At 36.8% G+C, this 19290-nt stretch overlaps 2 protein-coding genes across 2 annotated transcripts in view; one reads left to right on the top strand and one right to left on the bottom strand.

Moving 5' to 3' along the window:
• Window positions 1-19290, bottom strand: part of LOC123531821 (tubulin gamma-1 chain) — a 99880-nt gene that overhangs the window by 79483 nt on the left and 1107 nt on the right. The gene's annotated exons all lie outside the window — the stretch shown is intronic.
• On the top strand, window positions 393-19192 carry LOC123532088 (uncharacterized). The gene is made up of 5 exons (XM_053518528.1): window positions 393-491; window positions 14498-14645; window positions 15094-15212; window positions 16564-16711; window positions 18859-19192. The coding sequence occupies exons 1-5, from the start codon at window positions 443-445 to the stop codon at window positions 18986-18988; spliced, it is 594 nt and encodes a 197-aa protein (XP_053374503.1). The 5' UTR covers window positions 393-442; the 3' UTR covers window positions 18989-19192.

The following is a 19290-nucleotide window of genomic DNA, read 5'->3' as shown; positions in this document are numbered from 1 at the left end:
AAACCATAGCCATATCGGTTAGGGAAATATGGATCAAAGACTGTCTTGACAATCATCGTGTTTATGACAAAAATGACGTTTCACTTTGGAATGGGCAGGCAAAGAGGTTCATAGGGCTAGACCTAATGGAATAATGGCCAGAAAAATTAATCAATTGTAAATATAGTCTTATTCTAGTCTTCTTCACACCTTAATGGTACTTATTATATTTAATATACGCAGTATAAATTTTACCATTTGCTATACATGACATGATTATAATGCAATTATGTCCAAAAACATTTGAATCATCCCTTTTTAATGTTGTTTACTTATAAATTACCAAAGAGTCACGTACTACTATTGCTACCTTATATGGTAATATGCATATGTATTCTATATAATGCGCTTCTCTAAACTGATCATAACCCTATACAGAACGGTATTACAGTGGACTGTCACAATGAAAGCAACAATGTTAGCCGTTATCCTGATCATTCTTGGAATGTTCGGTAAGTGCCATTACTAAATAGCAACTTTTCTTTGTGCCATTTTACATACTGCTATATATTTCACATCTTCGAGACAGAATAATTCACAAATTTTATGTATTTTTCTATTACAGTACATGTAAGCCTGTTATTGTTTAATTACATTGTGGCACGATTTGTTCGTTGATGTACATTTTCTTATATCCATTATATCGAAGTTTAGTCGAATTAGCTCGTCGTCGGAAGCCACTGTGATACAAAGTATCTTAGCTTCAGCCATATTGTGCTGATGTCTGATACCGTTATATTATACATTACCACTGTTTCAGTTTGTCCCATTATGATATATGTGTAATATGTGTGTCCAACGCTTAAACTGTGTAGATTTATTTTACGTTTGCTAATATCTTGTCGTAGAAAAAACTGCTTGATACAATATGTTTGTTTGTTTGTTTTGGGTTTAACGCCATTTTTCAACAGTATTTCAGTCATGTAACGGCGGGCAGTTAACCTAACCAGTGTTCCTGGATTCTGTACCAGTACAAACCTGTTCTCCGCAAGTAAATGCCAATTTCCCCACATGAATTATCAGAGATGGAGGGCGAATGATTTCAGACAGAATGTCTTTTATCAAATCATCACGGAGAACATGCGCCCCGCCCGGGAATCGAACTCGCGACCCTGCGATCCGTAGATCAGCGCTCTCCCTACTGAGCTAAGCGGGCGGGCGGGCTTTAAAACAATATTACATAAGCGCTAAGTGAGATAAACTTCGCTTGTTTTTAACTGATGGTAATATAATTTAAAGTTTAAGCTTTTCTCTGTAAATGACAAAGTGACAGGGTGAGCTTTTGTGATCGCCCTTCATCCATCGTCCGTCCGTCATCCATTTGTCATCCATCCGTTCACAATTTCTTGTTATATACAGTTACAAAACCGCAATTATGAATCAGAAAAAACAAGTTATGCAAAATATAGAAACTGTGAGTTTAACATTGATGTAAAGGCACAAATCTAAGACAGTGTATTTCTGGTATTTTAAATTAGGGCCTACCAACAGTAACGATATGCTTTCATGTCTGCAATCAGTTTTAAGTTTCAATTTTGAAAGTATTACCACATACTTAATTTATACAAAAGCCAAATATGGAATTGATTACTTGAGATTATTTGAACACGTGTGACGGTTTCAAATATTCCTCAAGTTTTTCAAATTATCGCCAGTGTTTTCGTTTACAGTTATTGCCAATCTTGTTATCCAGTCTTTTTATTTTCAATTATTTCCCATGGCGAAACTGCAACCTGTGACATATCTTACAGTTTTCAGAAAAGTAGGGAATTAATTTCAGTTTGCGGGCTCATAATGACATTTGCATTTTTCGTGCGATTGCGTATTTCATTTATTTTTTCGTCATTTTCTGTGCTAATACATACTTTCTTGTGATTGCTCGGCAATTTTCGTGCGATTCCGAATTTTTCCGATTTTTGGCCTGTTTATGTAGGTCATTCGAACATATTAATTGCTTTCCGTATCGGCTGAGCTATTAGTCATTATAGGTTAACTGCGATAACATCTTCCTATAAACCTCGTTTTAGAGATACATTGATAAGTAGACAATATTTTTGTAATATAGTACTATAGGCGATACTCGGCTGTGTTTCTTCTTCACGTATGTTTGTGTCTGTTTGTGACTGCTTATGTGTTTTTTATTTTTCATTCGTTTATGTTAATGTATACATGTGCTCATAAGCTGCCTATGTGTATTCATTTTCACTTTTAATGTGCTTTTCCTGTCGGACTTTAGTTTCCGTAACCCGTTTTCGTTGTGATATAATTTTGGAGCAAAGATTAACTGGCTTACATGTAGTGAGCGAAAAGAGAAGTTTTTTTCTTAATTATGTTAATTACGAAAATTGCTTTTCTGCAGTTTTGCAAGACGTCGATGCAGATTTTGGTTGCCCAAATAACATGTACAGGTGTATAATGCACTGTCAGAGAATAGGATGTCGTTCGGGCTATTGTGACCTTAGGACTTTTGATCGAAGATGCACATGCGTCGCCTGTAAACGTTATGATGAGTAAGTATATGGGTATATAGCATTTATTTTAAATAAAAACATAACAGTGTAAACATTTGATATATTAGATGCTCTATATATGATTATCCCATTTCCATTACTTCTGGGTTCGAAACTTGTTCGCGCGTCATGTGAAGAAATTCTGGCTTACAGACGACTGCCTGTGTTTCTACCCAGGTGCCCGTTCCTGCCGGAACTAATGGCCGAATGGGTCACTTTGGTGTTTTCTCCACCATTAAAACTTGAACGTTGCCCTACATGTCAACCTAAAGCCTAAACAAAAATCACGTGTTTGCCACTGTGATGATCCATTTCTTTCACAACAGCTAGCACTTTAATGATCACGAACGGATCATAATATAATGTTACAATTATAATGTATATACAGTTTATACTATATCATTTTATGTTTTATTCGAAAGTAACTGCCAAATTCCCCACACGAATAAGGGGTTGGAGACTGTTTGTTTCGACACTTTGTCGTTTATTAAAATTCACGGGAACATACCCCCCGCCGGGGGAAACAAAACTCGCGCCCCCGGGGCCGACCCGTGGGACCGACGCTCTACCTATTGAGCTAAGCGAGCGGGTTAAGACACTTATTTTAACAACAACATTATGCGACTTTTTGTTTGAAACAGTTAATGGACAGTCGGCTCATGTGACTTCCCGGTTGTTAGTATTTGTCAACTGTTACTAATGTGTTTCCTATCTTCATACTGTACAATATTCAGAAAAAAAAACACTGATAAAGTTTAAGAAAAATCTTTTTGATGTTTCTCTCTGTACCTGGATATCCAATTTTGTGCGTTTTTGGGGATATGGTGTTTGTATTGAACATCAAAAAATCGAATCCCTTGCATGGGGGTACGCGCTTTGAACCCTCCCTTAAAAAATGCCGGGAAAATTTGACATGGTTTATTTGAAAATCTCATTTATGGGCCAATTTTCCCGGGTTTGTTTGGTAACCCCAAGCTTTTACTTTAAATAAGTTAAAGCGGGTTTGGGGTTTATGTCCGGTTCCCTTGGGGGCCGTAAAGTCCATTAAAATTTTTATATAAAAAATGATTGGATGTGAACAGACTCTTTAAACCCAAGGTCGCTTTTAAAGGGCCGCTTTGGCCTTTAAAAGGATCTTCTTACAGGGGGCCCCGTGGCCGAGTGGTTAAAGTCGGTGACTTCAGATCACAAGGCCCCTCATCGATGTGCGTTCGAACCTTACTCGGACGAAATCCTGCGTGTAAATTAACTTGTCTATTCAAAACTGTTTATGTTAGCCTGATATTTAGTTATTTGTCTTTAAGGCAAAATTTCCCCAGCTTCAGCCCCCGGGGGGAAATTTAAACCCCCCGGGTGCCCCCGGAAATTATCATAAACACGGTCTGATAACTGCGGTTTGCATCCACCCGGGTTACGTTTGCCTCTTACCCCTTTGTATTTATAAAGGGGAAAATTAAAACTCCGGTCATATATGGGGCCTACGGGAAAATTTCCGTTATTTCCCCATTAAAAAAAAAAAATTAAATTAATTAAAAAAAATTTTACTTTGTTTTTTTTTCCCCTAGAATACTACATTTTTACTTTAAAAAATTGACAAAACCTTAACCCAAAACCCAAAATTTATTAATAATTTTCGGTTTTTTTTTTTTATAAAAGATGGAAGGGCAGATGAATTTATTTTAATTTTGTAACAAAAAACATTTTCAACGTATACGGGAAAAATATTCAAGTTTTTTCTGTTTTAATAAAAACGTCAGCAAAGGAAGTTTCCCTCCCATTTTTACCGGCGAAGGAGGGGGGTTTGGGTAAAACCCCCCTACAGTTTACTTTGACCAGGATATGAACGCTTTGGAAACGGGTTGCCGAGGGAAAAGTAAAATGGGGCTGTTGGTGGGAAAATTTTTTGCGATTTAAAACCGAAAAACTTTGAGTCGTATGTATACTTATATAGCAGGGCACGAAGTCGGGGGATCGGGACTCAAGCTTTTAATTTGTTATTAAACTGACATAGAGACCAGTAAGAGGAAATCAAACTTGATTAATTTTTTGTTGGGAGAAAATATCGCATCTATAGTGAGCAATATTCTTGTTGAAATATTACGTGCATTCAGGCAAAAAGGGAATAATCAAAACCCCAAAGCTAAAAACCCAAAGTCAGAAACTTTCGATTTTAGGAAAGTCAACCAAGAAATCTTTTTTTGAACATTGCAGCCCCGTCTAAAAGGTTCACAAACTGGATTTCGCGGGTTTAAAAAGGAATCCGGGATCATTTAAAGTCTTTGGCGGGGTAAATTAAGCTCCGCTCCCAAAATCCGCGATACTAGCCCAAGTAACTTGTTTTTCCCTGCAGCAATTATTGTCAAGGTTTAAACCAACTAAAAGGTGTCTTCCATCCCCAACCATTTTTCGGGCCCGGGTAATTAAAAAATAACTTTTAAAAAAATATGACTAGCAAAACATTAAATTAAAAATAAATAACATACAAAAAAAATTGTTTGGCATCTTTTTGACATGCCAGGTTTTGATTTTTTCCTTTGAAATTTAAATAAACAAACCCTATGGAATGCCCCTAATTATTCAAAAATTTCATGGAAACTGTAGGGGCCTTTTTTTCATTAAGTACCGGCATTTGTTCAATTCCGGTATTGAAGCGGGAATATATTTGGGAAAACAAATTTCCTGGGTTTAAAAGGGCCTGGACTGGGGTACTGTCCCTTTGTTAAAAAATTGCTCAAATTAGTTTTGGGGTTTTTTTACATAGTTCCACTTTTCCATGGGACTTTTTCAAAAAACTAGGGAACCGGCATTTTTTAAAAAAAATTTTTTTACAGACTTTTGAACTCTTAAATTATTGTTTTAAAAATAAACATTTCCAAAATTCGCCCTTTTTTTATCAATTTTGCAAGAAAAAAAGGTGATTCAGCAAGAAATTAAATTTTCGGGGGAACAGTTATCCTTTTTCCCCCTTTAAAATGACTAACATAACGGGAAAATTTTTTTAAAACGGGTCTTGGAAAAATTTTATATTTCGGTTTTCAATTTCCCGGTGATAAAAATCGTGGGGGTTTTTTGCACAATATTTTTTTCTCTTGAACGGGCTGCTATTATTTTTACAGGGATTGGGTTTTACTTTCTAGAAGCCCTTTTTTCATAGATTTGAGTAACTTTTCCACCCGCAGTCCCCAGTGCTGTAGGGGCGGCTGAAAATTATTCCCAGAAACTGGACTCTGTATTTTCTTTCCTTTTTTTTTTAGTGGTTTGTGGGCATGGATCCTGCAATTTTGTTTAAAAAAAGAGTTCCGCTTTGCCCGCACAAAAGGGGCCCTTTCGATGTTGCACCTTTTTATTACCTTTCCCTTTTGAAAATTTCTTTTGCCTTAAATCAATTTTCCAAAAAAACCAAAGTACGACAGAAAACCCTATACCTTTCTTGGATTCGTTCTTTTTTGGGAGTTCTTCTTTACATCTTTTATTTGTTATATTAGATTTAAGGTATAATTATGTCTAGAGCAAGATGGCACTGCTATAAAACATAATGAGATGCCCTTTTATACATTTGAAAGAAAAAGGGGTAGAATGATCTTTTTTGGGAAAAAAAATTTAAGGTACTTTTACCTAGTGTTTTGAAAAGGGAAAGACACGTTAGAAAGGGTTCCAAAAATATGCAAAAGGCCCGAACGCAGATCAAAAAACTTTGGGAACCCCTGGGAACCAGAACACAAAAAATCCCGAACCTAAAATTTTACAAGAACTGAATTTGGGATCATTTTCCACAGAGGCTTTCAGAAAAACCCGAAACACAATGTCTAATCAGAATTTGCAAAAATAAAAACGGAACAAAAATTTTGAATTTAGGGGCTACGCGACAATATCCCATCCCCATTTAAACTAGGTTTGTATCAATGAACCAGAAAAAAATGCATTATAAATCTCAGTCACACAGACAAAAAAGGGCATTTAAAAGCAACAATTAAAAGGGGAACCCAAAAAGGGAACTTTTTTTTTTTCAAAGTGTGTGGTGTGTGGGGGGGGTGGGGGGGGGGGAGGGGGGAAGGGCGGCGGGGGACAGAAAAAATGAAAAAAAAAAGAGTCATTCATTTTTTTTTAAAACAATAACAAAACTTAACCCAAAAAGATTAAAAAAAGAAAGAAAAAAAAAAAAGGGGAAAAATAAATTTCCATTGTTTCGGAATGCAACACCTCAGTTACATACCTATAAAACAATGTAGTGTAAAAAAAATTGAAATAATATATGTTATTTACGCGATCACATGCCACAAGAACTGTTTTTCAGTTTATTTTTTTTTCCCTATTACGCTGAGCAAAAAAAATGCATAACTTGTAAACAGCTTTACTTTTTCCTTTTTCCCAGAGATTAAAAAAGATAAAATTTTCCCATGTGTATACCCAAAACTCGAGACAAAGTGTCAAAAATGCTACATACGTAAAACGGAAAAAAGGGTAGGGAAAAAGTTTTGGCTGGTATATCCGGTGGGAAAAAAGTTTTTGTGTTTCCAAAGCAGGGCCCCTTTAAAAAAAATTTAATCCATCTTTTGCATGTTGCCCTAAAAAGTAAATTAAAAAATTTTTCAGGGGGAAAAGATAGTTAAAAAAGAAAACCCCGTGTTTTTTTATGTAAAGGCTAAAAAGATTCTGATGTTTTTATCCCCGATTCCCCACAAAAAAAAAAATGATTTTAGGTGAAGGGCCCTAAAGGCCCCTTTATTTTATACATTATATTTTTTTAAATTTAAAAAAAAGGGAAAATTTTCTCTCAATTTTTTTGGGTTTAAAAAATTTAAAAGCTTGATGGAAAAAATTCACTATGAAGAAACTTTAGAAAGGTACAATTTTGACTGGTGAAAAAACAATCAGGAAATTTTAAACCAAAATAAATCTGACGTTACTTTTTACTTGTTCAACGCCGGTCGCAAAAGGAAATTTAAACCCTTTTAAAAAAGGCGTAATATTTTTGGATTTTTTAGGTATCTGTTCTGACTTGTTCTTCACTAGTGTCTGCTAATTTCTCCACATGAATAAGAGGCGAAGGACGAATAATTTGAGACAGTATTGAATAAATCTTAAAATATTTCTTTGGAACCTAATTTTACCTCTTGAGATTGCTGTTGCTTCATTTAAATCTTCATGTTTAACCCACAAACCTACTCGCAAAGAGAAAATTTTATTGAAGTCTGCGTTTTTATGTAAAATTGATGTAAATGCGACTAAAGTAATCAAACTGACCAAGGCAGATATCAAACGTCAAGCATTGATATTTACTATAATTATTTATATTCAGTCGATACAATATCGGACCGATTTTACGACAGCTTTGTAAAACCGATGTCAGACCGGTATGAAATACTTTGGCTGTCCCCAGAAACATATTTATTTTTTGAAATTGCCTTTCTCGTATTAAACTGCTATTAAATCCCGTTACACTGAGATATTCAACATTTTAAATATCGGAATACTTTTTAATCTTCATTCTTGTGCGTAAAAAAAAATGACACGCTTTTGCCTTTTACCTCTCTGTGGAGTTATTTGCATGATTTTTGGTAAGTTTATTTGATATGTCATTTAATATTTCCGTAACGCAATTTATTAGATAATAACGCAAGATTTTTTAATGAACAATATCTTTCAAGAGTGAACATAAGATGTAATATTTTCAAGAGTGGCATAGCCGCGAGTGAAAATGTAAGATATGTTGGTCATGAGTGAAAGATATTTGAGCCGCACTATGAGAAAACCAATATTGTGCATTTGCGACCAGCATGGATCCAGACCAGCCATCGCATCCGCGCAATCTGGTCAGGAGCCATACTGTTCGCTTCAAACCCTATTGCAATTAGAGAAACCGTTAGCGAACAGTACGAATCCTGACCAGACTGCGCATCCGCGCAGTCTGGTCTGAATCCATGCTGGTCGTAAATGCACTATGTTGGTTTTCTCATGGTGCAGCTCGTTCTTATTCTACATGTAAATCAAACACATTTTCTTTTCATTCCGTGTTTTGGTTAAATTCAGCCATTTTGTAGTATTTCAACATTGAAAATTCGCTTGATATATTTCACTGATAAAATGGTCACTCAAATATTTCGATAATTCACAGAAAATATGTAATGGAAGAGATAATTCACTTTTTGTTCGTCCGATATGGGACGAAAATCAGTGATTTAAAAGAATACTAGATGGTAAAAGTTCTCATTTTTTAAAATTTTTATTACAAATAATTTAATCTTGAATATATAAAATTTTAGCAAAAAAGAATTCCAACCGTTTTCCCGTTAATTAAACGAGTGTGCGATTTTTTTCAAAAAAAAAAAAAACCTTAAAATTTGAGAATGCCGTTTTTCTTCATTTTTCCATCGTTTTGAATACATAAGTGGCGAATCTGTATAGCGCTGTAGATCTTTATATGATACACATAATGGTGCAAGTTTCATCGCTGTAAATTGGAATACAAAGAAATCAATTGAGAGAAAATAAACCAATTTTATCGCTTTTTCACGTGACGCCAAAACAGACGTGCATCGTAATGTTTGCGATGTCACAACTAAAAAGTTTCACCCATAACCAAGAAAACAGTTACACATTCAGGCCGGGGATAACTTCTACTTTAATATGATATCAACATCATACGCGGGTTGTAAAAAATACAAAGTATTCCCCTTAAATGGTAATGCAATCACTGCAAAAAGATAGGAAACGGTGCAAATATAGAAAATAAGTCTGCCTGCATGAAAAGAAATCCACGAAAATACATAAAATTTAAATTCTAAATATATCTCAATATTTCAAGACTACCTACGTATATATTTAAGTGTTTAATGCTGCAAAACACAGCTTGTGTATGGATATATGAATTCTAATGTAGAAAACGAAGATTCGATTATGGACAAATGAAGTGATCTGCTTTGTCCGTACTTTTGTAATTAAAATGACTGACATTTACAACCGAACACCCAGAATCGTTTTCTGACAAATTCAAAATTAATCGAAAAAACTAAGAATGAAAATTATGATCGAACTTGATTTTTTTTTTTAAATGTGGTATTGTCTGTTCCGGCGAATACAATTCATAGCCCTTCGAAGGTACTATACAACCAGTGCACAATTTTAAGCCCTACTTAAATGTTGGACAGGAGGTAATAATTATGAATAATTATGACGAAAATTGCACTATCTGGCCCCCAGACCCCACCCCAACATCCAGTCAATCAGTGAGTTCATCACTGACACGATGTGTAACTTTTAAATAACAAGCTTTTACATGACATGTAGACACGGGGCAATACTAGTGCGTGCGTACGTCTGTCCGACTATTTTTAGTCCAGAATATAACTTTGCCATACATTTGGAAAATACTTAATATGCTTGTCTCAAAGAGATGGATTCTCGCAAGTAAACAGAAGACCTTTTCTGAAAAGTTAATGTCACACTTGGCTGGGGGTTGTGCAAGTGTCATGCTTAAAAGCGAATCCATCTCACAGAGGGAAGCATATTGTATTTTCAACATGCATGACAGCAAAATTAGACAGATGGACGGGTAGGCGCAAGCACGCACGCATATTTTCTGTAATAAATGTATTAGGCCACTGATAGACTCACTGATGGATTAGAGGTTTGGGTTGGGGAAAGGGGCGGAGTTATGAATGAGAAATTGATAACGCTTCATTAAGGATTAACAAGCAAATCATAACTTTTAAACCTTACTAATTTTTATCTCAAATTTAATGAATACTATGGCATTCCGGAAGGCGAAAACACGAAGTTCTGAGGGCCAACGTTTTGCGTGACGGCCTTCTGGGAGGCGACGTTTGGCGGGGTGTCATTCCTCGAAGCGGCATTCTGCGGGGCGACGTTTGTCGTAACGACATTTGGCGGGGGCGGGGCAATGTTCGGAGGAGCGACGGTTAGCGGGGGAACATTCGGAAGGGCGACGTTCGGTGTGTTAGCATTGAGTGAATGCGTCTTCGGTTCTTAAAGTTTGCTTTTTATATAAATTTACAAGAGCATTTTTGCATTTACAAAACTTGCCTTCTACTGCCATTGCGTGTATTAGGGATTAACTCAGCGCAAATAAATCTTGTTTAAACTGTCTGCGACTTAGGAACATGGTGGGGGTAAGAATGGGGTTAGCTACACAATAAACCTGTTTAAACTCCCAAGTGGTGGTTTTGCCGCTGCTTTCCTTTATAATATTATGTTCGTTTTGTCTTCGTGTGTTTGCTTTGTATTTGTTTTTTTTCATGCCTGAGTGTTGTTTGCTGCGTTGTGGGGAAGCTGCCTTTTAACGTGACTTTATCTGTTGAGCATTTATGGCTTCCGTCTTAGAGGAGGAGTATTTTATACCGCACTGACAGTACTGTATTCACTGACATTCGGGTCTATTTTAGTTATCCCGTCCCATTACATTTATGTGAACCTCCAGTGCTTTTGACCATTTTGTGTTTAATATTCACTTGTCGAGTTGAAACTGGCGATTTTTTTTCTACCCGAACGCCACTTTTCACAGAATGGTATTACATGATATCATTTCGTTAGAACATTCAATAAAGTTCCGAAATTAATTCTATCACTTCTTCAGTTACACTCTGCATCTTCTGTACATCTGCCTAAACCAATAGTACTTTTTAAGACATGCACTTTCAATCACTTATCTCCATTAAAGCTACATTCCTGCAAATTCATATATATTTCTCGTACTAATTTTCTTTCTACAGCTGTTTTCTTAATAATCTGCGTGTTTGTCTATCACTTTTTAACTCTTTTATTGAAGAAATATAAATGCAGGGATAACGCATGTTTCTTCGTGTTATAACATTTGCAGAATCCCACGGGATTAGTTGGTGCCCGGTAGCGCGAGGGTACCAACGTATCCCGAGGGATTCTGCAGATGTTATAACACGAAATGAACATACGCTAACGATATTCTAGCATAAAACGCGAACCCCGCACCCCGAAAAAAACCCAATTAATAAATGTATATATTCTCCCTCAACGTCATTAAATTTCCATGAAATGAGCGGGAATATCTGAGTTGTTTTTTCAGGTTGACGTCATTTCCATTTGAATTATCCGTTTTGGGGCCGTAATACGTGTACGCTTTGCTACTGAACGCGAATATATAAAAAGGTGTTATAACAGCCATGAGCGCGAGAATCTCTTTGTTAACACACATTTTCTCTCTTGTTAAAACACACCCGAAAAGTGAGAAGAACAGCAGTTTTATGCTGAAATACTCGTAAAAACAGATTTTCCGCCAAGATTTAGTGGATACCGTACTGTTAACATGTTCAATTCTAATAGGTGCGGTTTTTGGAATCATTTATCTTACATGTCTACTATTACTTCAAATGTTAACGAGAGAGCTGTTAGTGTTAAACTAAATTTTGACATTAAATGAAATACGTCCCACATAATTTATGTACTGCCGTGAAACTGGTATGGTATTTACACTGTTGGTCAAACTGGGCGATCTTTGAAAATTTGTTTTCGCATACATTCTTAAAAAATGCGTGGGAACAGTTTTTTCACATTTTTTTTTATATATATGCTTTCGTAAATCTGCTCATATATTTAATCACCTAACAATATAGCCAGTAGAGCAAATCATGTATGAAATTTCACTCCTAGGTTTAAAATTAAGGCCAGACATTTGGCGGAATTCAAATAAATTAAAAAAAAATTACAACCACCGTTTCGATTGGGCTAAAATGATAATACGGTAATATCTTTCCTTTGTTAAATATCAGAAAACGTAAATTCAGGTCTCATGGAATTAGTCGCAAATGTAATATTAAGCGCTGATCTAAAGTCATTATGTCCGCTGCATATCATTGTTTTTCAAACGCGGGTAGACACTGCATGCTTTCTCGTCTCACATCTTTACTTGTTAAGTGTCTTAAAAATCTAGACGAGGAAGCGGATCGGTAGATTATTCAAAGAGATACTTTTTATACTGTATCATCTCTTATTCAAAGTTACACACAGCAAATTCTCCATCTCAATTGTCTTTGGCGACATTTTCTAAGACTATGTTTCATGAATAAAGATATTGACTTCACCAATGCACCCAGTGTTTTTCGGATAGGCGTATCATTGATTCTGTGCGTAAATATTTCAGAAACTCTGAAGCTCCGATTATATGTTATAAGGATAAAGCACATGTTTGCTTTGTCTTTGCGCGTGTGTCTAGTCTTGTGCACGTCTGCACGTTTTTGAAACGTCGCTCTGTCTGTTAGGTATTCATTCATATTTTTTTACAACAGGAAAAAGTCTGTGTTGCATTTGCGGTAATGCTGTGTGTAGTTAAAATAATTCATTGGAGTAATATATTTGGGCACCAGGAATAGAGCGGTGGTCTGGTGGTTAAGGCAGCTCAACCCGGGGTTGTGGATTTGAGCGTTGGTTTGAGCCCTACTGGGGTCACGATCACGTCTTCTCATAAGACACCAGTACTTGTCCAGGAAACGGACTCGAGAGTGGTTCAGATAAGCTTAAAGCTTTCATCACAACCGAGCTTAAATAAATAGGTATAAACAAAACTAAAGTACATGCGATTTACAAAGATCAGTAAGTAGTGTTGTAATTTTGCAATGTTGTAAGACATCGTAAAACTATTTAAAACTCGACATAATACTTCAAAAAACTTACAAAGCCACTAAACTTGGTAAGTTCTGTCTTAGAGTGACTCGATAATACCTTCGCAAAACGATAGACATTGTCAGAAATTTTAAAATGTTGTAGAAAAATTTCTGTCTCTAACAATAGGGATAATATTCGTTTACATGTCTGCAGAAGACCGTTGGATTTGTTGCCGGCCGCGACCGAGGGCTCTCTCATCCATCAAGTGTTCGTCAAAATCCATAGGGAACCATAGTAGACCTTTGGTATGCAAAAATGGACCTAAGTTCGAGGTAACCAACGTATCCCTAAGGCTTTGCAGGCGTTACGTGTATTTTTATTCTTGCATAAATCATGACAAGAAGTCTATTGTTTTCATAGTTGATGACTTTACGATTCCGATATGAGTTTAATTTACCATTCTGTTCTTGGAAACGGTCAACATGTTTTGAATATCCTTATTGTGTGCACAAATCAATAAAACTACCAACAGCATGTATTCAATGTTTTTAAAAGATCATTTTTATTTCTTAATATTATGTTTGTACATTACTCAAGTATGTGAGAAACAGGAACACAATTTCAAAAATAATAATTGACCTCCAGTATGAACAATTATTTTGAGTACGGGTAAGTATGAACGTATTGACCTGCTTTCACAATTTATATGAATTCTGTGAGAAATAAAATAAAAATCATACGGACGAATAGTTCCCAAAACTCGTTGATTTGACTCCTAAAAACAATGGCACAACGCACACGTGATTCATATATATTCACGAGAGAGCATATCAGTTGGCGACTTGAATGCGTTGGGATCTGATAACTGATACAGCAAAACATGATATGGATTAGACTGCATCTTTTATGTAACAGAAAGAGGTTATTTTAGAAGAAACAAGACATGGATTCCATCTGCGCAGGAATAAATATTCGTCCTTTGGAAAGCGTTTGAAAAATAAAAATCGTGTATTAACAACACGTGAATGACTTTGTTAAAACAATATTTTTCTCCTATCAAAACATGGGTGAATCCAGTGAAAGATGTAATTTTTATGCAAGAATGTTGCTAAAATCCCGTTTCTTTAGATTCGAAGAGCCGACGTCAGTGTTTGTAATGTTCTTGAAATTACAATCGTAGAAAGCAACATCGTGTAGAACATATTTTTGATTTCTGACTTTTCTATTGGAGACAATACTTCTTAACATTCACGATTTTTTCTACTTAACATGTTCTAACCGCTAATAAATATAAAAGAAAATATACCTTGGCAAATGTAATAAGAATTTACAAGACAATTTATATTGTTGAACAGGTTACGTGCAATCATTCGATTTTAGAGATGAAATAGCACAAGGGGCGTGTACTTCACTTCTGCCTGGAACTGATTTTACATCGGCTGTACAGAGAACTTGTACATCCACAGCTAATGAGTCGTGTTCAACAGTCTGCAATGAAATAGGGTAAGCAAACAGGCGCATGCGCGTTGGTTTAACTCTTCGACCGGAGGCCAGAAGGGAGTGGATTTTCACCTGCAACTTTATACATATGCATGAGTACTGGCTCGTTATCCAGGAACTAGTGTATTATATTTAACAATCGTTCTCTGCAATAAGTGGTGAATATCTAGTATCAAATTAATACAAATTCTGAATCAGGGATGAAAAATGCTGATATTGTTTCATGTCTTGGCGCCATAAAATTAAACACTTCTAACTTGAAATGGAAGTCAACCAAGAGGGTCATTTGTTTTAGACTTATAGACTTATATGTAGGAACATCGAAGATATTTGGCATATAATATACACAAAAGGCCATCAGGTACCGAAAAGTCCCTTGTTTGTTCTTTTTCTTCATATTTTCATTCATGTGATGTTGTCCATTTATTACAATTTATATCATATATCACAGGAAAATATGCTACAATTCTCTGCACATATACTCCGTTTCTCCACCAAAGTCTTACAAGTACGACAGCTGCTCGAATACAGGATGTGGGCCAAACTTCTGCTGTTGTTCGGACAAAACTCGTAAGTACGAAATTCAATCACTTTGGAGTCCTTCTGTGTGTGCATGCGTGCGTTACGTGCGTGCATGCGCGCACGTGCACGCGTGTATGTGTATTTTGTTGAAAAACGGCGTTAAACCCAAAACAAACAAAAATTATTCATTTATCGTCGCCAATAGCAGCCCATATGGATAACTAATCCGGAAAACTATAAGTAATGCTTAGTGGGAGGATAGTGAGAAGATTCCACAATTCCAGAAGTTTTCATGGCTCTTAAGCATACCAAATGTTAAGCACCATCACAGGGGACTCTTTTTCCATTTTGAATAATTTAAGTTGGAGGAGCGGGGGCTCAAACTCGCGATCTCTCGATTTGGTCAGTGTTACCAGTTGGTCATATTGTCTGCTCCTCGGCCTTTCCCATGGTTATAAACTCACAACCTAGCAAAGTTGCGAGCAACATAACATTTTTATTTATTTTTTTGGCATGTACAATTTATGTACTGTTGTAATCAGCATCGATGTTTAGAAGTTTGCACTGATGTAATTAGCATTGGTGATTAGACAGTTCGATCTATTGTAATTAACAGGAGTGTTAAAATCGTTTGTAAGTATAATAAGCATGAGTATTTAACCCTTTCCCTGCTAAGTTTCTGAAATGGACTGGTCCATCATTCAGTTTGGGCAATACCATTTAATATTCGAAAGGATGTTCACTGAAAATTTACTGACCGAATAGCGAACAGTGCAGACTATGATCAGACTGCATGGATGTGCAGGCTGATCTTGGTCTGCACTGGTCGCAAAGGCAGAATCACTTGCTGTTTGTACTGATATATATTAGGAAGTGACGGGAGTTAGTACTGATATAATTAGCAGGGTGTTTAGAAAGTATGCACTGATATAATTAGTTAGAATGTTTAGAGGAAGTTTGTTCTGAAGTAATTACTTGAGGTGTTTAGGAAGTTTATTATGATGTTAATAGCAGGGATGTTTAGAAAGTTTGTATGGGATAAATTTTTAAGTTTGTTCATGAAGCGTTTACTGAGAAATTTTCAGTGCTCATTTATGAAAATTGGTTTGTTGCAATTAGCTCGGTGTTTAGAAAGTTCGTAAATTCCGTTTTCTAGCTAAAGTTTAAATTTAAAACAAATGAATGAAACAATAAGCAAAACGAAATCGGTTTTAGCAACATATGTATTGCCAATACTTGACTCATAATTTGATAATGCATTCCAAAGAAACCGAAATTACTGTAACAGACTTAACAGATGAAGACGGAACTATTACATTAATCACAAATTAGATTTTAGAATGAAGAGCTGTATATTAAATACATTCACTACACTTGTTCCTTGATTGTTGTATTTCAGCCCCATCATCACTTGAGTATAAAGTCAAAATTGCGCAGGCTACTTGCACAGGTATCCTGTACGGTACAGCAAACTACGTGTCTGCAGTGACTAGACAATGTAAGAGCACAGCTGAAACTACATGTGAGACAGTCTGTACTGATCTAGGGTAAATCTAGTTTGTTAATCATTAGCCATACACAACCCTTGGTCCGAGCCTAACACAAAGTTGATTGGATATAACAACTATATAAAAATTGATTGCTCTATGTAATATCCTTGTGGCATTGTACAGAGACGTCTTAGAAAGTTAATTGCCATAAAGATTGTGAGGACCCTGGTTGTTTATGTACTGTGACAGTTCTGTACTAGATGCAAATATTATGGCTGGAAGTTCTGCCATTATCCGTCGGTTTGAGTGCCGGGTTATTCCTGTTAATGTTTTAAAAGTTTTATAGGTAAAAGTCATGTGCCTGTGTCAATGCTCGGCTATAGGTCACGTGCCTATGTCAATGCTCAACGAGTTTTTGGGTTAGCCGTATAACGTGTAGAATGTTATGGCTATATGTTGTGCGAATGTGTCAATGCTCGGCAAGTTCCCGCGTTGGTCATGTAACGTGCTATATGTCACGTGCCTGTATTAATGCTCGGCGACATCCGCGTTGGTCATGTCAATGGTAAAATTTTATGGTTATAGGTCATTTGGCGGGTCAATGCTCGGCGAGTTCCTGCGTTGGTCATGTAACGTGTAAAATTTCATGGCTAAAGGTCATGTGCCTGTATCAATGCTAGGGGAAGTCCTGGGTAGGTTATGTAACATGTAAAATGTCATTGCTATAGGTCACGTGCCTGTGTCAATATTCCGGAAGGTCCCGGGTAGGTTATGTAACGTGTTGAATTTCATGGCCATAGGTCACTTGCCTGTGTCAATATTCGGGGGAGGTCCCGGATAAGTTATGTAACTCGTAAAATTTCATGGCTATAGGTCATGTGCCTGTGTCAATATTCAGGGAGGTTCCGGGTAGGTTATGTAACGTGTAGAATTTCATGGCTATAGGTCACATGTCGTTGTCAATGTTCGGGGATGTCCCGGGCAGGTTATGTAACGTGTAGAATTTCATGGCGGGCCGGTGTTCTAGTGATAACAGTCAATCCAGAGGTCCGGGATGCGAATCCCGGTCCAAGCACTGGAAATTTCTGAGTTGCTCTTGAATGTCTCCCACGTAACTTAGAGGCCTGTACTGATTCTTCCCAGGAAAGACGGCTTCGCGTGTATCAGTGCTATACACCGGGCACGTTAAAGAACTAGACTGTCTATTTCGCAAAGAGCTAGGCTAAGTTAGCCGGACAAGTCTGTATCTAAAAAGGATTTCTCTCTATCTGTTCGGGGGGCTTTATCTCACTCTGTCACTCTGATCAGATCGCTCTGTGTCTGTACTAGTAGAGGATGAATTTCGCGCCCTGTGTGGCTGCGTTTGCTATATGTAAAGCGCCTTTGATTGTGTTTATCATGAAAAGGGCGCTATATAAATCTGGCATAATAACAATAATAATGGCTATAGGTCACGCGCCTGTGTCAATGTTCGGGAAGGTCCCGAGTAGGTTATGTCACGTGTAGAATTGCATGGTTATAGGTCACGGGCTCGGGCAGGTCCAGGTAAGGTTGTGTAACGTGAAAAATTTCATGGCTATTGGCCACATGCTTGTGTCAATACTCGAGGAGTTCCTGGTAGGTTATGTAACGTACAGAATTTCATGGCTATTCGTCACGTGCCTATGTCAATCTCAGGTAGGTTATGGAACGTGTAGAAATTCATTGCTATAGGACACGTGCCTGTTCCATGGCTCGGGTAGGTCCCGGGTAGGTTGTGTAACGTGTAGAATGTCATGACTATAGGTCTCGTGCCTGTTCAAGGGCTCGGGTAGGTCCCGGGTTGGTTGTTTAACGTATAGAATTTCAGGGTTGTAAGTCTAGTGTCTGTATCAATGCTCGGCGAGTTCACTGGTTTGTCATGTAACGTGTAGAATTTCATGGCCATAGGTCAAGTGCCTGTTCCAGGGCTCGGAAAGGTCCCAGGTACGTTGTGTAACATGTAGAATTTCATGGTTGTAGGTCACGTTCCTGTGTCAGTACTCGGCGAATTCACGGGTTGGTCATGTAACGTTTTAAATTTCATGACTACAGCTCATGCGCCTGTGCCAATGCTCGGCAAGATCCTGGGCTGGTCGTGTTACTGCAAAATATATCATTTCATGTTGTTACTCTGTACCAATTTTTAAACAGAAATGATAAATGCAAATTTTTTTTTTTCACAGGAAGACATGTTTCAACTCTCTCCATCTGTATGACAGAAAGACAGGCAGTGTTAGCCTGAAAACCTACAAATACAACAGTTGTACTGTGGCAGGATGTGGACCAAACTTCTGCTGCTGTTCAGGCAACTAAAACACTGTTGTCCCATATCAAATGTTGATTAAAGCATGTATACACACCTAAGACTTATAATCAGTATGTTTCAATTCGCAAATTGTTATTTCGTACAATTTATTCTTCTTTATGTTTCTACAGTGTTTTTAGATGAATACTACAGAATGAAAATGAATGATATTGAAAATCAAACGTCTTTGGAATGTTTGTTCATGTACTGAATTAAAACCCTGTTCGTTTAAACGAGACTTTTTTTTCAACTCTGAATCTGCGCTGAAAGTTATTAATTTTAAAATTAAGTATAAAATTATTTAACTTTT

Source organism: Mercenaria mercenaria, chromosome 11, assembly GCF_021730395.1.
Source record: "Mercenaria mercenaria strain notata chromosome 11, MADL_Memer_1, whole genome shotgun sequence".
Taxonomy (NCBI): Eukaryota; Metazoa; Mollusca; class Bivalvia; order Venerida; family Veneridae; genus Mercenaria; species Mercenaria mercenaria.
The sequence above is the reverse complement of the archived record's forward strand: the minus strand, read 5'-3'. Positions and strand labels throughout refer to the sequence as shown.